At 40.6% G+C, this 24,184-nt stretch overlaps 2 protein-coding genes across 2 annotated transcripts in view; both read right to left on the reverse strand.

Moving 5' to 3' along the window:
• Positions 1-788: 788 nt before the first annotated feature.
• Positions 789-12,959, reverse strand: mlf1 (myeloid leukemia factor 1). The gene is made up of 7 exons (XM_058634032.1): positions 12,448-12,959; positions 11,301-11,463; positions 4,347-4,430; positions 4,121-4,249; positions 3,154-3,313; positions 2,516-2,654; positions 789-2,334 (listed from the first exon to the last, which is right to left on the reverse strand). Exons 1-7 carry the CDS (start codon positions 12,492-12,494, stop codon positions 2,274-2,276), a joined length of 783 nt encoding a protein of 260 aa, XP_058490015.1. The 5' UTR covers positions 12,495-12,959; the 3' UTR covers positions 789-2,273.
• Positions 12,960-13,635: 676 nt separating this feature from the next.
• The window catches only part of rsrc1 (arginine/serine-rich coiled-coil 1), a 111,604-nt gene continuing 101,055 nt past the window's right edge, over positions 13,636-24,184 (reverse strand). The window contains exons 9-10 of the mRNA XM_058634030.1: positions 21,915-22,022; positions 13,636-14,037 (exon numbers count right to left, since the gene is read on the reverse strand). Of these exons, the coding sequence (XP_058490013.1) occupies positions 13,945-14,037; positions 21,915-22,022 (201 nt within the window). The 3' untranslated portion in view covers positions 13,636-13,944. The remainder of the gene's footprint in view (positions 14,038-21,914; positions 22,023-24,184) is intronic.

Here is a 24,184-nt window from a genome sequence, read left to right on the forward strand (position 1 = left end):
GTTTTGTCCACATGTAGTGATTTCTCTGTTATACAGAGAAAGAAACCAGAATATGTTCACATTGAAGAAGTTGCAAAATCACAGAAGTGGAGAAAAACAGAACAAAAAAAACGAATTGATTATCAAAATAGCTGCTGATTCCTTTATGGATTAATCGACTAAGCATTGCAGCCCTTTATGTACACTAATGTACACTTTGTGCATTATAGAATAGATGTACTTTATTAAAACTGGGAAATTACAGTATAGCAGCAGCAAATCACACAATATACATAGAATAGAATAAAAATATAAAAATCGAATGAAATTGAATGTACATAACTTAAGGATGAGGAGTGTAATGAGAACTTCGAACTGTAAAGTGCATAAATAAAACGGTAGGGTGTACAAAAGTGAGACATTACTGTCCTGGATGAGGAGGCAGCGCTGACCACTCAGCCTTGTTGAGCTTCATTTTGGTCATTCCTGCGTTTTATATGTTAAATTGAAGGTCTTTTGTGGTCTGATTGAAGAGCATGTGAGCGAGGAGCCTGGTGCGCTTGCAGCTGTGTAACATCTCAGATAAATCTGAGCGACTGACAAGTGCTTAGTTCCAAAAATACAACCACAGGTTACTACCGAACAAGCACGTCACAAATTCACAATCTCCCTGAGGCCTGAGCGCTTTAAGATGATCATTAACATTATTCAGAATTTTTAAAATGACTGTCAAACTTCCTCGATTACTTGTGAATGTTAAGGTGAACCTAGTTTGGGACTGAAAACAAAACAATTCTTTGAAATTATGATCATATTTTCACATTTTTTATTTTCAGATAACACCTTGAAAAAATATACAAGAACAAATCTTGAATTATGGGAAATAATCCACACCTTGTCAAAGAGTTTGTAGTACACTGCACGGATCCTTGGATGAAAAATGAGAGAATCCAAAGCAACAATATAAAAAGGTAACAGTATTATTATTATTATTATTCTTTTTACAAAGATTACAGCAGAGAAAATACATAAAACTGCACCTAGAACATCAGGTACTAGACGATGTAATTACAAAAAGAGAATTTAGACAGTGTCTAAGTGCATTAGTGGACATCTAACAGTCAATAATTATTTTGCAAAATGTGAGAAACGAGCAAAATTCTATGAATCCATTGTTGTTTTGGCTGTTTATGATAAATGCTATAAACTCCAGCCTCACATTAATGTACTCTCAGTTTATTTTTAAATATGTTCCAGGTGTATTAAGTATACATACTGTGTTAGTATTATACTTACACAGTGTTATAAATGATGTGTTCTGCTCGTACAGTTCATGTTCCAGCATAGAACAGTGTGCTGATAGGTTTTAGTTTTCTTATCAAACCAGTCTATCATCATGTTTTTAAACTCAAATGTGCATTTTGGTAAGATTCAAAATATGCCATGGGAGAAATGAATTCATTTATTCATCTTCTACTGCTTTATCCTCCACATGAGGGTCACGGGTGGCACTGGTGTCAATCCCAACTGACATAGGGTGAAAGGCGGGGGACACCATGGACAGATCACCAGTCCATCACAGGGACACATATAGAGACAAACAACCATTCACTCTCACACCTACAGTCAATTTAGAGTGTCCAAATTGCCTAATCCCCAAATGTGCATGTTTCTGGACTGAATTTGAACCTATAAAGTTCTTATAAATGTTCAGAGTAATACGACGGTCGTCTACAAAAGTTCTTAGTTTGAAGGCAAATCTAGGTCAGTTCCTTGTTGTGAGTGTGTGTGTTCATTTATGTGTTGCCTCCTTAGGACACTTTCTGGCATAAACACTGACCTTGTCAGGACCAGCAGTCCTCATGGAGACCAAAACCTGGTCCTAATATGAAGTGGTTATGGTTACGGTTAGGGATTACACTTTGTTTAGGCTGTCCAAATGAATGGAGGTCAATGGAATAGCTGTGTATATGTGTGTTCTTGTAGGGGTGTCTTTGTGAAGACCAAAAAAAACTTATATATCTAAGGGAGTGAGGACATTTTGGCTGGTCCTCATGTTCTGTCACCCCTAAAAGGTGCTTCTTGAGTGTTAAGGCTTGGTTTTAGTTTTAGGGTTTGAGGTTAAGGTCAGGGTTAGGGCGCTAGTAATTATGGTTACGGTTATAGTAAGTCTACAGGAAATTAATGTAAGTCTATGCAATGTCCTCTGACGTCATGGAAACCAGTGTGTGTGTGTGTGTGTGTGTGACTGTATGATACATGAAAGGATTTAATAAGCAAATGAACAGATGGTTTTACTGCTCTGCTGAGTCTTTCAGGTTGCGTTTACCCTCCGTCTTGCCCTTTGATTGGTTTCTGACAAAGAGACAGAACAAAGTAAACAATCACAGTTCGAGTGGCTAAATTAAGTGCAGGACCATAACATGAGAATGTGTCTTCAGTCAGTCATCAGCCACTTGTTGGTCATCTGATCCTGAGCAGCAGATTTCAGTCTGTCCTCAACATGACATGCTTGACGAGCTTGTATCATACTGACCTGTGGGCCTGCTCTGGAGCAGTGAGCGCTGCCCAGTGAACAGCACGGGGCTGGGCTCCTTCTAGACGAGGCATGGGTGCAGACGGTTGGAACTTGCAAAGCTCCTGCTGCCACTCATCATCAAAAGACTCTGCTTCAGCTGCCGGTGGAGGATCAGGTTTAGTAAGGGAGAAAACAGTGCTGTTTCTGGTCTACATTAAAAAATATCCACTGAACATTTATGATCTGACCAGAAACGACTCCACTGAGTCACATTATAGAAAAGAACTGGTAATTTACCAGGACAGGAAGTCAGCTCCACGTACCACAGTAGTGGTCACTGACATTTAGTGGAAGGTGAAAAATAAGCAGTGAATTCCCCTGGTTACTTCATATTCTGAATGTTTAAAACTAAGTTACCTGCACTTTAAAAGCTGATATATAATGGAATGAAGGGACCTAACACATTAATATTTCATCTCCCATGGAGGGTCAAAAGTCAAAATTTTAGAACTCCAGGGGGAAAAGTTTGGGCACCACTGCTTCTAGAAATTGTCACCAATTGTATGAAACTTGATTGTAAAAATGGTTTATTTTTGTAAGACGTGACTGCACATGCCGTAGCTACCGAAACCAGTCGAAGCAGTGGATCAACGTACATTCATCCAGGTTCTGAAAGTCTTGGTTGAACTCCTTGTCTCCTGTTTTCTTGTTGTATTTCTTTTCCACAACGTGTCCTCTGTCCTGGATGTGGTGACCGATTGCCATCTTCTCCAGGCCGCTCTCAGAGTCTTTAAGTGCTTGCCGAGTCTCTTTGATCTGGTGGTTGAAACATTAGTCAAACACATTAAACGATGATGTTGTGGTTCATATATCATATATCCTGGTGGAACATGGTCAATGGGAGCAACATTTAGGGTGCTTTCATTTTTTTGGATTTGGATTTTTCGTTTTGGAACAACAAGCTAGGTATGAAAGCAGTCTTACTTGTGATGTGTATGGAAAGGCCAAGAGGGAATTAATACAATAAAAGAGAGCACAAATGTCCAAGCTCAGTGTATTGAAACATGAGCTAATAAGATACAAGGATACTGTAATAACATATATGCAGTCTTGTATAAAGTATATTAGAGGAATAAGTATATGAAAATGATTGTACATAAGTATCAAAAGTAATTTTCTGATATAAAATGTACTTAAGTTTTAGAAGTAAAAATTAAAGTATTAAAAAAGTAAAGAGTTAGGATTGCGCCATGGTAGCTCAGTGGTAGGCAGAGTTGTCTTTCAACTGGAAGGTTCAATTCCTGGCTCTGCTAGTCTATATGTGTCCTTGAGCAAGACCCATGTTGCAGCATGTGAAAGGGTATGAAAGATTTGTGACTGGGTGAATGGCAAAACAATAGTGTAAAGCAGCTCATCAAGACTAGAAAAGCTCTATATAAATACAGACCATTACCAACTCTTCTTCTTATTCTGATTTTATTTGGTAGTGACGAGTAACAAAGATAGGTAGAGAAAATGTAGTGAAGTAAATGTTGCTAGAAATGCAAATAACAAAGTACAGACAGTAACAAAGTATTTGTACTTTGTTACATTACAACACTGCATATCCAACGGCACACTCACCCCTCCAGGTGCACGGCGTGTCGTTGAGGTTGCCTGGAAAACCTTGGGAGGCTCATCTCCAACCTTTGAATATGTCATGAGTGATGAGGAGCTGAAGGAGTGGCTGTTTGAATCTGCGGACACGTTCTCCTGAAATACACCCAGAAACAAAATGCAAGCACACGCAGTCTGAGAGAGCGGCAAACAAAAGGAGGACAACGCAAATATATCGCAGGGGAAAACTCACAAAGCTCCGGTGCATGTCCTGCATCCTGTTTCTCACGTTGGCCATCACGTTGTCAAACATGCCGAAAGGGTTCGTCATCATGTCCTGCACAAACACAAGAGGACAAGGCCAGTTGAGTTGAACAGTCAGACGCGCATGTCCCTGCCCTGGGTGACTTAAGTGTTCAGATGAGGGGAAACTGTGGGTTTTCTGTTTTAGAAACAGATATCACTTCAGTGAGTCGGTTACCATCAATTCATGACAAATATGTTGGGAACTTAATTTGTGTAAAAGTGTCACATCGCATCAACACATGGAGCACAATAATCCATTCCATCGTATATCGTATATTGTACATCTCCGCACATGACTCTTTCTACCGCCACTGGATCAAAAGCTCTGCTCTGTATTTCCATGTGGTGAGACACAGTTTCAGGACATACTCAGACATGACTGAGCCGAATCCAATCAGCTGTTGTGGTTTTCCCGTCTCAGGTTGGATGAACTCAGAGTTCAGGGTTCAGCGGGAATTATCAGCTTGTGAACGTCTCTATCATGTGTAAAAACACACAGAGCATGCAGAGTGCAGTGTGCTAAATGTGTCCTACATATGTGGCTGCATGGAACATTGTAACCTCGACATTTACATTTTATCATATGAGCTGGTGACGCAGACAACAAAGAAACCAGAAAGTGGAAACCAAGTCTTTGTTTAGGGATTTTCCCTCACACTGCTGTCTTTTTAAAGCCTGACCATGTTATTTTAAGTTGTTAAGTAAAGTTAAGTAAAACTTGTTTGAAAGGTATTGTGTGTGCATCCATGTAAAGCTATATATTTGACAAATGTTATAATAATTGCCACTCAATCACAACTTGGTGACATTAGATACATCAGTATTTCAGACACACTGCAGAGCAACAAGAACCACAGCAAAATATTTCTACAGGAGCTAAAAGATCCCCCCCCCTAATCTTTCAATTAAATATTACATTGTACAAACCTTAGAACAATAATAGTTATATTATATGATCTCTCTATAGCATGTGATTTTGAAATGTTGGCCCTAAAATGGAAGAAAACCTCAATCATCTTGTCCTGACTTGAGGATGGACACAATAACAAGTCTAACTTGTTTGGTTCCTCAAAAAAAAAAAAATATATATATATATATATATATATATATATATATATATATATATAAAAAAAACAATGTAAACATTTAACAACTTTTACAACAATAAATTAACATTTTGCAGATAGTATTTATCCTTCAAACGTCAAACTCGGGATGTGGATATCTGATATGCCGATATATCGGGAGTTCTTGGGCCCATAACTCATACCAATATATACATCTTTTCTAGAAGTCAGAGATCAGAGGTCATTTAGTCTTTTCTTTAGTGAAATGAACTTAATATTTTTCATACTCATGTTGCAGCAGATGTAGATAAAATAAAGTGTCTTCACTGTGCAAAATAAATAAGCATAAAAAAAATAATAGCCATAGAGGGCGCAAGCATAGACGTCAAGTCATTTGTCATACTGGGTGATCTTACTGATAGCCAATAATATATTTAAAAGCCAATATCTGCTGATACCGATGTTGTTCCGATAATATCACGCATCCCTAATTCAGACTTTTCAACAATTTACAAGAGGTTCACTTCAATTTAACTAGAGCAACTTTGACAACACTTCACTTCAGGAATTTGGATAAAGGCAAATGGACTTCAATACACTGTTTAACATAGTGTAAAGAAAATGTTTTGAATTCTGAAGGATAAAATGTGAAAGGTCAAACGTCCAGTTGCCTGTATGTAAACCCCTGAGGTAAAGTGTTTTTGCCTTTCTTTAGGTAAAATATCTGTTACATTCCAGCTAATTCTCAAGTAAATTGTGCTGTAACTGGGTTAAAATGAGGAGAAATAATACGACATTGTGTGTGTACATTAACATGATGCTGTGACCTCTCTCCTGGCGGACGGATAACGTGTTAGAGCGTGCAGCATAATTTCAAAAGAGGAACTCATATGACAGCAAAGCACAGGAGCTGAGGACTCGACTGACCGTGCTGTCAGTTCTGCCAAAAGGCAACAATGACTGGCTCAAGTCCTGAGGATTTAAACGATATCATTTCAGAATATTTGAACACACACACACACAACATGAATCATGTTGACTTTTTTGCGAGTTTACCAAGTTTGTTGCCAGTAAGTTGTTAAGTTGTCTTACATTGGTCACTAAGCTCTTACCACAGCTATGACAGGAACGCAACATGACCTCAGGTTTGATCCTCTAAGGCCATGAACTCGCTGAGAGTGCGGGGACTTGAAGAGTGACAGAAGTGAGGAGGCAGCGGCCTCAGCCTTCACTCAGGCCAAAAAATACAGGTGTTTATGACCGTGGCCCTGGATAAACGTCTCAGCAGCCAGCGCCGTGCATGCATGTGTATTCTCTGGACCCAGTGATTCATTGGGGTATTGTGCGTAATCAGTGGGGTGTTGAATGACTTGTGTTCCATGCATAATTGGGTCGCATTGCCAGAGATTAGCGCGGCTTTAATGCTGAAACCGAGCCTCATTCTAGGAAGGCCGTGTGGACTGGGCAGGACGGCGATATAACCGGGGGGTTGGAGTCCAAGCCTGCTCTCTCAGCTCTTTTCAAAGGTCAAGCTGATGTAAAAACACTCCTGACCGGGTTCTATGGAGTCTCACGTCCAATTTTATCTCAAAGGGGCATCTATGAACTAATAAATGTCAGTTACATATCTGCTACTATTATATTTAGACTGGGGGGGAGGTGCAGACTGAGCAGTGACAGCGGACTGAGGCGGAAAAAGTAAGAAACATGGACGCAACGGTTTGTAACACATTATTTTTAGTCGAAGGCACGACTGCAGATTGACCTCTTTTTTATCTCTCTCTGAGTCAGATACTGAACCTGCCACTGTGGTCTCTGAAGCAGGCTGCTGCTATGGTAGACAGGATATTCACTATTGATATCTGCAATGTTATTCTTACTCGTCAAAGCTCCAGTCACAGATATCTGCAATTCAGTTTTTTTTACTAGTCAAAATGACTAATCACTAATAACTTTTACCATTCATATGTATGTATGGGGTTTGTCATTCCAGTTTCAGATCTACGTCATTATAACTAGTCATACTTCAAGTTAAAGACACCTTTTATTATCCACAATTGAAGATATGTACATTGTACTTTTAAAATATCTTGAATTAAGTTTCAGATAGTCAAAATTAAGTTGTAGATATCTCGAACTTGAATCATGACTCTGTAGCTGTAGTTTTGGCTAGTCAAAATGATGTCACAGATGTGTTTTAATTCCAGTCAAACTTGGTGATTAAATGTTTAAGTCTAAGTTTAAGTCTAAGTTTAAGTCCTCCCACATGCTCCGGTTCCGTGGGGACACTTGGGTTAGGGGACATTTACCTTTTAGATGTGATTAATAAAAGTGAGACTCTGCAACTTTTATTTTAATGTGTTAAAACAACTTCTAAAATGTACAGTATTATAGGTGGTATATTCAACTTCTGCTGTTATTAACCTTCCTAAATGTTACACACTGTACCTTTAACGACTGTGGTCTAATGCAAGGATGAGAACTTGATTCACTGTTTATAACATTTGTGTAGTGCGATGGCTTAAGTGGAACTTGCTACCTGCATTGCTTCAAATTAGGGGTGGGACGATAACACTTTTTTGTGTCTGATACCGTCATCACAAACGGTTTCATTTTAGACCATTTATGAACTATGAAGCTGTTAACAACACATTTGTGCCGAGTCATTTCAAAGACATCATTCTCCAACTGTGGAACAAATATTGTTCTCCCAAAAAAAGGAAACAAACAGCCCAAACATGACTCAGCTAAAATAATTTTGCTGATTTTTATTTACATTTTTACAGCGTGTGCATAGTGAAACATGCGATATATAGGATTGTATCGGATTTTACATTTTTATCTATATCCCGATCCAGCGATTTTGAACCAGTATCGGACCGATACCAATTCCCACCCCTACTTCAAATTGTGATTTTGATTTGACAACAATTAACTGTTCAGTCCTACTGTGAGGTGACGATTCAACAAAGACAATAAGGGATACTGACTGTGAATATGGTGAATAATGTTTTTAAAACTGCTTGAGGTGAATTCAGGCTTTCGAAACTGCCACTACAGAAATACCAGTCACCAGCTCAGTACAAACAAGTACAAACAAGGAAACTATATCCAACTTGATATAATTTGACTGTCATTTAACAGTTGTTACATAAACAAGCGCAGATGTATGAGGGCAAGGTTGACATGAAGCTGGTTGTGGGTATTGGCAAGAGACGGGGAAATGTGAGCACTGGTGGCAGAATTGGAAGGTAAGAAGGGGCTTATTTTCCACTGGGAAACAAGCTAATATAAGAAGTACAAGCCTTCCAGCAGCATGTTGCCAATGTGTGTGCAAGCATGCGTGTGTGTGTATTCTCATGTGTATGTGCATGATGCCAGTGTGTGTGACTTATTTTGCATGCATAACTTGCTCCTCAGATTATGTTTTGGTTCAGTATTTTTTTTATTTGTGTCTGTGATATTGGAGAGCAGTATGAGAGGGAGCTGTCTGTCATCTAGCTGCTAATGCACCAGCACTGCCAGGGCACATTCTGCCCAGACAGATGGACTGAGAGAGCAACAATGACAAAACAGCGTGTCCATGACATCCACACATATGCCCGTAGAAAGCCAATAACACAGCACCACAGACTCAGCCTACTGACCAGTGCTGAGCGCCACAACACTGACCCTGCTCTTCAGATGTATGTGTGAGTACTGTGATAGAAATCTGGATCTTTATCTGGTCATTCACTATCTTTGTTTTTCTGATTATTGCTCTGGACTATTAACAAAGCAGTTTGTGAGCCAACAGAAGATTACTCTGACTATTAGATCAAGTAATTTGTCTGGGTGGAAATTTTACAGTGTCATTCCATTTCACCCACTGCCAACGAGGTCATTAGTCAAGTACTCAGAGCCCCTCCTCAGCTAGTTAGAGGCATGGTGCTAATAAAGGGAAAACAGATTGTTGGCTATTGAGGCTGTGGTTCTGATGAAAGTCATTAACAAGGATAAATATACAGGCAGTGGTATCAAAGCAGGTGACAGGGACCAAGCTTGAGTAAATAAGCTGCTGGGAGAGGGAGTGATCTGGGAGAGGTGAACGGGTGCAGTGTCGCAGAACTAATCTACACACCGTTTCAGTGCAAGCATGAATCATTAAAGCTGAGCCTGAAGCTGCACAGTGCAACTTTTGGTCTTCATGAATAGAAAGGATACAACATTATTTGCATGCTGTGTGAGCCACACGGTTGGTGTAGTGGTTAGCAGTCTTCTTGCTTTGCAGCAAGAAGACCCAGATTCCTGACCCGGTCGGAACAAGGGCTGTTTGCATGTTCTCCCTGTGTGTGCATGGGTTTTCTCTGTGTTCTCCAGTTTCCTCCCACAGTCCAAAAACATGCAGATTTGGGGATTAGGTAAATAGGATGGTTGTTTTTCTCTACGTGGCCCTGTGATTGACTGGTGACCTGTCCAGGGTGTAACCCCGCCTTTCGCCCTATGTCAGCTGGGATTGGCACCAGCGTCCCCCGTGACCCTCATGAGGAGGATAAGCGGTAGAAGATGAATGCATGCTGTGTCCCTGGGCTCTGTCAAGCAATACTATCGGACCTGACTGAGGGAGCATTTGTGTGAATACCCCGGCGCTGAGAGCAGGGGCAAGAAGCTATTGAATGACTAGGTGTTTGTGAGCAGCATTCACTTCTGAAACAGTTCTTACTTCATACTTTAACCTGTAATTTCAAAACAAGTAATTTCCTGTGTGCAGACAGGCGACACATGTGGAACTAGTAGGCATAATCAGCATTGTGTGAACTCCTTTGACAAAAGTTTGAATGTGAGATTTGTTTGTATTTATAAAGTCATGCATGACAGTTTTAGTATGAAAATATCCAGGAAAACCTTCTAACCATTGTTCCTTAAACAAATATTGCAAATCCACAGCGTTATTCAACACATGTAGAGCTGCAACTAATGATTATTTTCATAATCGGTTATTCTGTCGATTCTTTTCTCGATTAATCGAGTAATCGTTTGGGCCATAAAATGTCAGAAAATGTTGATCAGTGTTTCTCAAACCTGTAAATGAGGCCATTCTAAAATGTCCTGTTTTTGTCCACAAACAAACATTTCTAAGATTTCTTCTGTTAAATGGGGCAAAGAAACTTATTCCCAGTTAAGAAGCTGAAAAGTCAGAAAACCTGTAAAAAAATTTTTTTAAACACTCAAACATATTAATCGATCATCAAAACAGTTGACAATTAATTTAGTAATTGATTAGTGATCGAGTAATTGTTTCAGCCCTCAACACATGTATGAAAACCAAGTATACATTTATAAAATACATATCAAAAATAATCTGTTATCTGTTATTTTCAGCAGCAGCTCATGTTGGCAGAGCAAAATCACATTTCTATGGAGTCCTACAGGTGTGAGTTTTCAAAGAAGTCTGCATGTGTATTTGCAAGAAAGCAGTGTGTCATTGGAACAATGCACTATAAATAGGGCTCCTCACGGCTAGATATAACCGTCCAGAGAGGCCAAGGGGGTTACCCTTCCTCTAAACCAGAGAATCACATGGCCCCATACTTCACTGAGTGGTGCTCCAGTTACGCTGCCAGTGGCAAGCATCCACTATAATCTTAGTAAATGTCTACTAAACAACCGTCATCTGTGGTTATAAGCCCAGGAGGATTGGACGAAGAAGAAGGTCAAAAGTGCTGGAGCAGGATCTTCAGCCAGTCATGTATATACACATACAGTATATGGCTAATGTAACTCCCTCTTGTCTTACTTGAGTCTACACGTTGAGAAAAGTTCAATAAGTGGTTCTAAAAATGAAGGTTTTTTACCCTGTAATCGTCTCTCAGCGCCAGCGATGAGCTCGGATTCTCCGCCGGGTTGTGACCGTGGCCTCTCCCGTCCATTAAACTGGGCAGTAAGGATCCACCAAAAGGTTCAGAGAAGCTCCGCATCATGTGCCGCATGTGTTCTCTGTGAGCCCGGGCCGGCTCCCTGTTGGAGAGGAAGTGACAAATTTATCCCACCATTTATTTATGAACTTTCAGTTCAGCACAAAAGTGAGAACATTGAAAAAGGATGAAAAGGCGTTGGATCTAAACACTCTAAATGCAAAATCTGGAGCTCACGAAACACAACACACTGAGATAAGAAGCACCTCAAAATAATTTCAGCCATCTTTACACTACGACCGTGGAGGTCACTGACTAACTCAGCTGGTGGTCAGTGTTACTGTTAACTGTTAAAGTGAGTTTATGATACATTATGATATACTTTGTCCTTTCTCAAGTGCTGTGTGTCTAAAGGCTTCCACTTCCTGTAAAATTATACATACAGACAAACAAACAATAATGGATGTTCCAAATTGCAGCAATTTAAAATGACACATAGTCCACTTTCAAAGACAAATCAGGCACATACCACATAATAAGTCATTTTATTTATAGAATAATGCACACACTACTTGGTAAAAAATAAGCAGCATTGTCTTTTAAAGTTTGATGGAAGTAGGTACATTTTCTCATTTAACCACAACCGGACGAGGCAGATGGGTTCACATCTGAGTCTGGTTCTGACTGAGTTGTCCTTGTCATTTGTGTGAATGGCTGGGTTTGTCTTTTTCTCTATGATATTGGTCAGTCTCTAAGTGTCTAAAGACAATCCTAACGTTTTAATTTCATTCATTTAAGAATTCTCTTTCTAAAAACTTGTTTTGTGTCCTAAAATGACACCAAAACTTATTCAACTCTTTAGGTTGTTTTTGTCCTTACAAAAGCTATTCCAACACTTTAATATCGACAATTCAGTAGAAAATTAATGAATATATTGTTTTACATATTTTTTAAGAAACAGTGACGACACAGTGTGAGTGAAGCTCAGTCTCATACCTTTTTATTGTATTATGATTATGAACATGAATAACATTAGTTTGTGGACATATTGTGGTTTTAAATGACAGTAAACAGTTGAGTTACTCACGAGAAGAACGGGTCGTCGTCAAAGTCTCTCAGAACACTGTTGAACATTTCCACGCGGTTTGAAGGTGACAGAAAGTTCTGGAAATAATCCGTGTGTGTGTGTGTGTGTGAACGCTGCAGGTGTTCACCGGCTCAGCCTCGGCAACGCTAATATGACGGAGGAGGAATTCAACTTCATTTTAGGGCCACGCTCACAGACCACGTGACCGGAACACGACCCTGGGATAGGTTGGCTATTCGCAGCGTCGAACAGGATCTGTCCACGCGCGCAGTGTGTTGTGAGTGTCTGCCATGGCAACGGCTCCCTGGGAGCTTGGTAACTCACTACCAAGTTCATGACAACAGACATATCAACAGGGTTTAAAGGAAAAGTTCACACGAAGTTATTTGGAAAGCATCACTTGAGCAGTTTGAGTTAAGACTCCTGCTCTGGTCCTGTCCCGAGACCAAAAGACAATTTTAATTTGTCAGCCTCAGTATTAGGGCCACATGTAAAAATATTTTTTGAAAGAAAGAATTCTGATATTAAAGAAAAAGTCAGAATTATGATTTTGAAGTCAGAATTCTGAAATTAAAGAAAAAGTCATAATTTCTCTCTCATCCTCCTCCTCTTCCTCACATATACAAAAGTTGGATTATTATTATTTTTTTGTTATTTGTTTCATTTTCCATGAAATTCCTCAGCTCCACTATGACCATATACCCTAGTATTATATACAGAAGAACAGTATTTCTGATTGCCATCCAAGTTCCACCAGAGGAAGCTTGCGAGCTACGGCCTTAGAAAATCTCAAGTGTAAGTTGACTTATCTTTTCATTACAACACTGACTATTTGGAGGGTATGAAGTGACACTCTGTCCCAGACCCGTATAGATTTACCATCAGGCTGTTCCACAAATAGGTCTGAGTTTGTGTACACTACACTGCTTTGAATTCAGGCTCCAACTGTGACACAACACTGAATAAATAAACTGCACATCAGTGTTAGTTTAAGAGTTTTAGTTCAGAGCAGGTGAAAAGATAATTACTCCAGTCTGTCCGTCAGGCCGGATGCAGAGAGATAAGGTTTCCTCAGAGTGAGTCAGTCTACTTTTAGTAAGTTACTGTATGACAGTGTAACTCATACACATTATCTGCTGATATCTTATCTTTGTAATGCACCCATAAAAAACACAAATCAAGTTCCACTCAAAGAAAACCCACAGCTAGCTTTATTTAGTACAAAAGACCCAAAAAAAGGTATCTACATAGTAAAATCTCATTTCACCTCACTGAAATATTTCCAGTAAAAAATAAATGAAGCCCAAATAACAGGACAGCGCATTGTTTAATCCAAAGCACATCACTAACCAAAAACTGTTCATTTATCTCTTGTTGTTTATGACAGGTGAGAAGTGTTAGTGGAGGGTACAGTGAGAAATCATATGATGTCCTAAAACACAAGAAACACAGAATAGGACTGAAAATGTCCAGGATCCTCTTGGTTCGTGGTGTATTTCAGGGTACAGGACTTCCCATGAGCCTCTCCTGTCGCAGTGAGACCAGTCTGTTGAGCCACAGCTCTTCTGCTTTCTCCTTGTCCATGAACAACTGCAGGGCAGCATAAAGGTGATTCGTTAATAAGCACAAACTGTAAAGAGAACGTTTAACTGCAGTACAGAAAAGTATTGAGATAGATTCAATAGATTGCCTGCTTTACAAAGCATCTATTGTTATTCTTCTGCGTTTTTGGACGTTTTCAGATTTTACAATAAGTGTGTATATTGCCGTTAGAGTGGCACACTGAGCTGAGGTCCATGAAAACAATCACAAAAATCTCTAAACAAACTGTTCCACTGCCCACAATTTACAACCTACACAGACAATCTTTTTACATAAAAATGTTGCTATGGTTGTTGTCTAACCATGTGTGTTGCTCACTTTCATATGACTTGCAGTTATTCTTGAAATCACTTAGAAGTGCAGAGAGTTCTGGTCAAACCTCCCATTGACCCCCATTTTAAAACTCTGCTTTGGAGTTTTAAAAAAGGTGACATTTAAAACTATCATTTCTCTGTCAATTCACACCCACTTTTATGTGGGAACTCCTGGAAGCCTCCTGACACTCACAAATTCAACATCTGATTTGCATCAACTTTAGAACACATTGTTTTCGCAGAATCTTCTAGTTTTGTTTTATTAAGCAGCTGATGTTGTACTTATATGTGGAAATTTACTGGTGGTCCAGCAACATGAGAGACATTCTATTCACAACAGCAATTGTCTCATACATTGCTGTCCGCACAGCAGAGCGGACAGCATCAAAACACACAGAACTCGCTTTTTTAACAGTTTTTTCCCGGCCACAGTCAGACTGATGGCAAATCAAAACCACTGAACTCTCTGTAAATTACCAGACACTACCTCACCTAACCATGTGTATTATTATGTGCAATATTCCCTCCCTGATAAATGTGCAATGTCAGAAATGTGCAATACACCCCATAATCTGCTGTATAACTGTATATTTCTTTATTTTTTATTTCCCCACATCTTCGACATTTTTTTATTATTACTTTTATACTTTTATATTTATATTTATCCTTAAGTGTGTTTATGTTTCGTACTACTGACTCGTAGAACCCGCACAAGATTTCCAATGTGCCTGGACTGTCTGTTTAAGCACAAATGGCAAATAAAAACCTTGAACCTTGAACCTTGAACCTATACATTTGTCCAAAACCCAAACCCAAATGTCAAACAATTAATAAATAATCAAAATGATTAAATGCTCTAAGCTGTATAACAGTGTATTATTACACACTGCAGCAACCCAAACAAGAAGCACATGGGCCAAGGAGAGCAGTGAATCAAAGTGTCTGATAGTTTCTCAGTGGTTACAGAACTAAAAACAGACATGAACTGAGCATCTACTTGGGGTGGGAATCATAGGGTGCAGGATTTCTCTATTTATTCACAACATAGAGAACAAAGTGTATTATAGCAGCTCAGCCTCAAACTTCCGCTACTGAGGTTTCTGACTCCGGATGACCTGGTTGACGCGCTTTGCCTTGGCGATCGCTCTTTTGAACTCTGATTGAATGTCCACGCTGTTCGTTTCGTTGCAATATATTGGTTTTATTGCTGTGCGTTTTCTTTGCATGATGAAATTCCTTCAAACAATCCACAACCATTCATGAGAAGCGCCTCCGCGGTACAGCGGTCGAAAACCGTTTGCCCTTCCGGTTCACAAACCTGACAATGACAGTGATAATGCCACCTATATACACCTGAGCTCCCCCCTCTGAGAGCACAGCGACCCCACACACACATTGAGTGAATTACACCAAACCTCATAACACACATTCGGCTCCTATACACCGGCCCCTAATTGTTAATGGCAGCCTGACATAACAATTCAAACAACAAGACAGGAGCAAATAATGTGTTGATACAGTTACATTAAAGTGCAGTACAGACAAATCTATATTCCATGTACCAAACAAAGTTTCGTCACTGGCCTTTCAATAATGTTGGCCCTTGTCTGTAACCTCACGGAACGCACCAGCCCTTGTTTATCTGGAAAAACCTCCAGAACCCTGCCAAGCAGCCATGAGAGGTTCCAGGCCATAGCATCCTCTGAGAGAATTCTGTTCCTGTAGGGTGGTGGTGTGTCGCTGCAGTGCCACCATATGGTTGTTAAGAGAAGTGTTCTGGTTCTCCAACTGCTTGATCTGGTCCTTCAACAGGCTGCTCTCTGTCTGCAGAGAGGCATTTACTGTCTTATGAGCAGTGGTTAGCTCGGCACGCAGTGCAACATTGAATGCTTTGCTCTCCTGAAGCTTCTTATCCAGAGTGGAGATTTTCTCCTCCTTTATCATTGACTGTTGGACAGTTTCCTCCAGTCGAGACTCAAGTAGCCTGTACCTGCTGTCGTCCAGCGTTTCTTCGAGCTTGCACACAGAAATCCTGTTCACCATCGCCAAGGGCAGCTCCACCTCCGAAGCACCACTGTTTCCATTCAGTGGTCCGTTAACAACCCATCCAAGCACTGTCTTTATAGCATATGGGCCATTCCCGCTACTGTTAATGACCTCCAAGGGTTCTAAAATCCTGGGAGCGTTGGTTCCAATTAACAGGTCGACGTTTGCTTTTATGTTTGGGATGTTTACCTTGGACAAATATGGCCACTTTGCCAGTTCTTCAGATGTCACCATGTTGTTAACATTGACTGGCATTTGTGTTTGTGTGAGAACCTCTGGGAGAATATGAAAGTCATTGCTGTCCAGAGTAGATACCTCCAAGCCAATTAATGAATATGCTGGAACCACTGTTTTCTGCCCCATCGTGCTCAACAGGAAGTTGTTTTTTCTCCCTGTGATGTTTAGCTTCCGCATTAGTTGTTCTGAGCAGAATGTGGCTGAACTTCCTGGATCCAAAAAGGCATACGTTTTTATTATGTGATTTCCCTTTGCACTTTTGACCTTCACAGGCAGGATGGATAACACACACCGGTCCTTACCGGCCCCTGTATATCCACATGTTTTAGGTGAAGTTGGCTGGTGAGATGTTTCAGACTTTTCCGGGGCTGGTTGCCTTTTAATATGAAGCACAGTGGGGTGGGTTTGACTACATATTTTACATGTCAAGAGATCTTCACAGTCACGACTTATGTGTCCCACACATAAACATGCAAAACAAACCCCCCTTTGCCTCAGAATCTGAATCTTTTCCTTGTGCTTCCAACCCTTGAACTGTTTGCAGTCCTCCAAAGAGTGGCTATGAGCACAGCAAAGGCATTCAGTCTTTTCTGGGCCTGCTGTGGGCTCCTCAACCTTTTCCGGCGCTTCCATAGATGTTATAGTGGTGGCCATGACATTTCCTTTCATATTGTATCGAGGTTGTGCTTTAAACCCAGTGACAGACTTTATCCCAGCAACACCAGATGACTCCTGTATCTCACCAAACAAAGGGTCAGAAAGAATCCTGACACGACGCTCAATGAACATGACCATATCCATGAAGCAAGCTGGTTGATTGGTTGTCTCCATTATGTCATGGGCTATGGTCCTCCATTGCTCCCTCATTCTGAATGGCAGCTTTGACACAATGGCTCTTATATTTACTGGCATATTCAGTTCCTGCATGTACTGAAGCTCTTCCATTACATTGCAGCATCCACGCAGAAATAATGAATAGGCTTGCAGAGTTCTTACGTCCTCAGATTTAACTGTCTGCCAGGCCAGAGCCTTTTCCATATAAGCACTTGCAATTTTGTACTGATTTCCAAAATGTTTCTGGAGAAGTTCCTTTGCCACTGCATAACCACGCTCTGGAGCCATATGCTGGCAGCTTCGCACCAGTTCACGTGGCTGTCCTCTTGTGAACTGTTCCAGATAGTACAAACAATCCGCTTTTCCTGCCTTTTCCTCTACTCCTTGCTCAAAGGCTTTGATGAACGTCCTGTAATGGAGAGGGTCCCCCTCAAATGTGGGAATATCTCGTGGTGGTAGTGTCATCATACGCTGTTGCTGTACCAGAGCTGCTGTTATTTCATTTTGCCTTTGCATTATGGTAAGTATGTCAGGTGGACTTTGGCCAATGTGGTGTTGTTGCATAGGTTGAGCAGTTGATGACTGGTGTTGAAAATGCAGCGATGTTTCAGATATATTGACCTGTTGCTGCTGTTTTTGGCTGCACTGATGCATTGAAGCAGCTTGGACCCATTGCTCAGTTTCCTTAGGTTGCACATCCTTTAATATGGTTTCCTTGGGTGGTAGTGACCATTTTGACAATTCATTTTGTGTTGATTTCCATCCAACAGGACGGTACATCTTTGCCATAGGGTTCAACGTGGTGACAGAGTTTTCAAGCCTTTTCTTTTTCTCCTTTTCCAAATAGGAATTCATGCCATTGCTGCGTGCTTGAGAAGAACCTCTCCACTCTGAAGCCTGTAATACAGCCAGCTTAGCAGTGGACGCAGTTATTTCAGCTTGCAGATCAAGCTGTTCTCTTTTCCTTTTCAGCTGCTGTTCCTGTTCCTCCAAGGCATGCTTTTCTTTTAAAGCTGCAGCCAGAGCAACAAGCGCTGCCCTTTCTGCTTCAACCTTTATGGCTGCAGAGGATGCAGTACTTGATCTTGCACTGTTATGGCTCCTATGGCTCGAGTGTTTACTAATATTTGAAACACTGTCATTAGGATTAACTTCATCCACAACATTACCATTTTCGTTTGCAACACTGTCATCATTTGATACCCACATTTTTGTGTTAGCAATACACTCATTAATAGGCAACATTTTTGCCTTGAACCATATTTCCTGTTTTTCCTTTTCCTCACATGGCAAAGAATCCAACAAACTATTGTGCATATATTTTGCTTCATAACAGACTTCCAACAATTCATCAAGAGCATCCTGTACCTTTGTTTTATCATGCTTTAGCATCAAATCTTGTATTGATTTTCTTATGATGGCTGTTTTATTTAACCTAGCTTTTCTGCCAGACTGCAACCTGTCTAATTCATTAGCAAGGGCCTTTGCAGTGAGTTTAACCACACGTTTTTTAGTTTGTGTTTCAACACCGCCAGCCACACTACTAGATGTAATAACATTTTGCACATTAGTCCCAGCAGCTTCAATTGTGTCCGACATAGCGCTGCTTCTTCTCATGATGAATAGTCAGTTCATAAACAGCCAGCAGCAATCAACGGATCCGTCGCAAAGTTTATTGTCCCCCTCGCTTCGGCGACCAATGCATTGGGTTTATGCCCGGCGATGTGTGCACACAATTTGAATGGCCATTTACCGGTGTAGCGCTACACATACCTCCGTGCGTTGGGCGCCGTGCGGTAGTTCCATGGTCTGATGGTCCGATGATCCGATGCTCCACAGCCAGGTTCAGCTCCAGCACCGCCCGTCTTGCGTCTCGATATCCACGTCCAGACGCTCTCCAAATTCCCTCAAATTCCAAACCGCTTCCAGCAGCTCCCCCCGTCTTGCGCTCTCGTGAGCGGGTGCGATGACGGCGTTCACGGGATCTGGACCTCCGGCGTTCTCTTCGTTCCGTACCAAACGTGCCTTAAGTGTCCCACAAAGTTCCAACTGGTGCAGGTTTTCGACTAATATTATAGCAGCTCAGCCTCAAACTTCCGCTACTGAGGTTTCTGACTCCGGATGACCTGGTTGACGCGCTTTGCCTTGGCGATCGCTCTTTTGAACTCTGATTGAATGTCCACGCTGTTCGTTTCGTTGCAATATATTGGTTTTATTGCTGTGCGTTTTCTTTGCATGATGAAATTCCTTCAAACAATCCACAACCATTCATGAGAAGCGCCTCCGCGGTACAGCGGTCGAAAACCGTTTGCCCTTCCGGTTCACAAACCTGACAATGACAGTGATAATGCCACCTATATACACCTGAGCTCCCCCCTCTGAGAGCACAGCGACCCCACACACACATTGAGTGAATTACACCAAACCTCATAACACACATTCGGCTCCTATAAAGTGCATAAAGTCTATGTATTGAACGTGGAGTAAACTCCCTCTTCTTTGGACAGGTAACTTCTGCCCAAGTTTCCCTCATTCATCATTAATTTGAGCAGCGCTGCCTTGAGGAGACATCAAGTAGTGATGCCCGGCAAGTGAAACTGGCAGGGACTGTTTACTTTAGAGCGCCTTGATTTGTTTAATTAAAATATCCATATTTGCCCGGGCAAATCGGTTATCGTATTGCACAAGGAAGCGGTATATCACCAAATCGATATTTTGACCCATCACTAGCACCTACAGTGAGTGACAGAGATGCTGCTGTGAGGAGGACACGTCATCTTCAGCTGCAGTTTTGTCTCTCTCTCACACACACTGTCTACAAGACTCAGGACTATGCTTCTTAAAGTTTTCAGCCACTCCTCAGGTGAACGTGCAGACCTTATCACTGCCGTCTTACCCTCTCGCTTTACTATAAGCGTACCTGTTATTCTTCTGCTTTCTGTCTGTCAGTTGTGCTGTAAAACTCGTACCTCTTTGTCACCACGGACACAAATCAAAACACCACCATACTGAGAAACAGTCTTGTGGAGCTGTTAGGCTTAATCAGCATTGTGTGAACTCACTTGACACTGGTTTAAATGCACTTAAAAATGACACTGCAGTGTTCATGTACTGCTTAGTTATACCCTCCAAGACCTCCCGCAGCCACAAAGTCCATGAACCTGGCACACGATTGTGAACACAACCCCCTGACACTCACATGACTTCAGTGTGGACGGAGTCACAGTGATGGTCTGTGGTTTATTACAACACGTCAGCTTAGTCTTTTACCACCACTTCAGTATGCACAGAAAGCTCTTTATTCTAAACACATACACAGTAACTGTAGCTCTGCGGGCCTAGAAGAGCATCATGTGACTTGCAGTTACACAGTAGCAGTACATAAGCAGCAGCAATGATATTGATTGTAAGAGTGCTATAAAAGTGCTGCAGCAAGTGTCTGATGAATGAAGGCATCTGTTTATTGGGAAGTGACATAACGACTATGAGGCACAGAGAGAAAAAACAGGGAAAATTGGAAGATTATTTCTGTATTCACTGTGTGCGTGTGTGTGTGTGTGTGTGAGAGATAATGTTGACATGCTGCCTATGTGTGTATACAGTACATCTATGTGATGATACGCGTCTGTTATTATGCAGATTGTAGAGCAGCCGTGGCGACGTCGATCCTTCATTCCTAACCTATGCCGTTTACAGCAGCGCTGCATGTTATCTGTGTGTTAGATTCAACACCAGTGAGTTTTTGTCTGTCGGCCCTGCACTGGTGTCATGGTGCTAATGAGGCTGTGTGTGTGGGATGACAGTATCTGGGCTGGGCTAATGGGACTCATCTGTTCTAATTGGAAGTAGAGCTGGAGCTGGAGCCGGTGCCGGGGCCCGCCTGGGGCATATTGCTGCCATACATCAGCCTGTCGGAGGTTGTGTATGCGTGTGTGCATTTGAGCTGGGTGTGTGTGCATGGGGTTATCTGCATACGTCAGGACATAACTTAGTTTCCCAGAGGAGACGGATGACTGGGAAGCCCCAGGGAGCGTTATTAGAGTTTAAAGCTTTCCTTCTCGTTTTTCATCATTGGTCTACAAGTCCGGGAGGAGGTGGTGTTAGGGAGGCTATAATCTGCTATACTGCAGTGTCCTTTACGATACGATACACACTATCAGAATACGAAGGTGTGGTGTAAACCGTCATGGTGTTTTTGATAGATGCAGAGGGGGGAAAAGAGTTTAAAAAGTTTGTCCACAAGTCAACACGAGCACTCATAAAACAAGATTGTACCAGAAGATAAAATGGCAAGAAGATGAACTTGAGCAACTCCTGAGCGTTGGAGAGTGCTAAAAAGTCCGTGTTACAGAACTTCAGGACAACTTGGTGTGATACTGAACAAATAGAAACATCTAAATCTACAGTGAAATGCTTTGCTGGATAAGAACTTACACTGGGATGGGCAAGTGTGTCACTGTCGTTATAGACTATGGACGTGGGCAAAGTGATGTCCTGGGAATCTGCAGTGTCTGGTTCCAGCTTCACCACGACTGCTTCAGTCTGCACTCAAAAGATGTAGAAAAAGAAAAACACATTTTAATAAAATAAATATATGCATTTTAAAGAACTAGCATATTCAAAGCATAAAATAGGTTTAAGGTCCCAAAACACAAAGTGATACATAAATCAGATTAAACACAAGTTAAGCAAAATTATACTGGTGTGCCAAGGCAAAGACAATATGTTATATGTATTTCAATTCCACACTGCAGAACAGGGCAAAGTAAGGAGTCATAATTTAAGACTACTGATTGTATTTTATGAGTCGGTGTGCTGGTTGTCCCACCATGCAAAATGACAGAGAGAAACTCATTATGGCTGCAAAATGTGAATAATTGTGAGCAGCTCAAAAAAGATCTGTGAGGAGAAATATTGGAAAAATGATGCAGCTTTTCAAAACGGTTGAAGCGTGTTGAAGTGACAGGCTACTGCACCTTAGGTGTGATATGAAAAGACTAACGTCCAGCTCTATATAATCATCATTGTTTTTATATACATTATTATATTATATATACATATATTATTATTTACATCTCTTTTTTCGCCTGTTGTGATTTTCATACTTTTATGTGTGTACTTCTGCTATAGAACACAGCTGCTAGAAACTTACATTTCTACTTTCTATCCATCCATCTATTGATTTATCTAAGTTGCTTGATGAATATATGATAATGTGTTGGTATAAACCATGAAAGTAAGCCTACTGCAAAGTTATGATGAGCATGCTGTAGATTAAATATTGTTTGAAATTAGGCTATTAGGCTAGATGGAGACACAGGCAAGAGTTGTACAAGGCAATGTGACATTTGTCCAGCAGGTGGCAGTGAACGACTGATAATATTGACACCAACATACTGTAGCTCCTGTATTTCATGTCTTCCACCTTATATTTTTGTGTATGTGAGTCTGCAGTATAGGAATCCCGGCTTCAAATAATAAATAAATAATATTTCTGAGGGTAAAACTTAATGTAGATATCGCAATATTCAAACACTTTGCAGTGTCAGACTACAACCAAAGATAATAATGATTATAATGAACTTTAGGCACGTTGCACATTGCTTAATGTTCAAAACAAATCCAATCAAACTTTATTTGTACAGTGCCAAATCACAAAATACATGATCTATTACACATTTACTCATTGAGCAAATACGTACTGCATTTGCTCAATAAGTAAATGTGCAGTCTCTATCTGTAGAGTCAAAGTTAACAGCAGGAAATATGAGACTCTGAATGACTCCATCCCTGGAGGTGTGACTTAAAGCTATAATAAGCCCCATATTTGGACACATGGCCTGCTCTCCTTGTTGTACTTGATGAAGAAAAGTGAAAAAACAAAACAAAATAAATACCATGCCAAGTCCATTCATGTTTCAACCAGTGCTAAAAGCAGCCCAAGAGCAAATGTTTACTCCGTTGGAAAGATCTATTTAAAATTCATTTGGCAGGACCAAAAAGTGAGTGTGACATAGAACACTCTAGCTAATTAAGTATGGTGACGAGTATCAGATAACCTAACTGCTCATTACACCTGAATATACTTTTCTCATGAATGCAGCTTGAAATAGAAAGTCGTGAACGATATACCGTGGCACATGTTTAAGAAGGTTTAACTATGATTCCCCTCATTAACAGTGGCTGAAAAACTATTCACTTACAAATTCTGAATTACTGATACTAAAACCAAGTATATTGTAATATCGCATACAGTATTCTCAGACAATAACATGTTCAGGTGGGAAAGTGTATTCTGTAATTTTGGCTCACTTTGGTTTAAAATTTCAAACATTTAAGAGCAGTCAAGTGCTTAAATGTTTATTAAGATGTTATTCTTTTTGGCTACATATGTGTTTACAAAGCAGATAGGGAAAAACAACAACACTGTGGCAACCACTATGGGAGCAGCTGAAAGAAGTAGTATTTTAGCAAAAACAATTATGTTCCAAAGCAAACATGAGATGTCAAGATAAGTTAACATTACATGACTAACAGTGAGGATGACACCTAGAAGTGCAATGTTAAACAAGTGAGGAGCTACTATAAAAACTGTTTAAAGTTAAATTAGTGTGTAATAAAATAAGGAGAAACTGTACTGAATCCTGCAAAACTGTCATTATCTATTGTATGTTTTATGGAATGATGTTTAAACATAAATCTAA

This window comes from Solea solea, chromosome 7 (genome assembly GCF_958295425.1).
Source record: "Solea solea chromosome 7, fSolSol10.1, whole genome shotgun sequence".
NCBI classification, from domain to species: Eukaryota; Metazoa; Chordata; class Actinopteri; order Pleuronectiformes; family Soleidae; genus Solea; species Solea solea.

What these genes read in the sequence shown, in the direction of transcription:
- mlf1 (XM_058634032.1), bottom strand. Translation starts at nt 12,494, where the DNA reads ATGTTCAACAGTGTTCTGAGAGACTTTGACGACGACCCGTTCTTCTC. An exon ending in GACGACGACCCGTTCTTCTC is followed by an intron (nt 11,464 to 12,447) that starts GTGAGTAACTCA and finishes CCTCTCCAACAG; the next exon opens with GGAGCCGGCCCGGGCTCACA. An exon ending in CTTTCAGAACCTGGATGAAT is followed by an intron (nt 2,655 to 3,153) that starts GTACGTTGATCC and finishes CTCCACCGGCAG; the next exon opens with CTGAAGCAGAGTCTTTTGAT.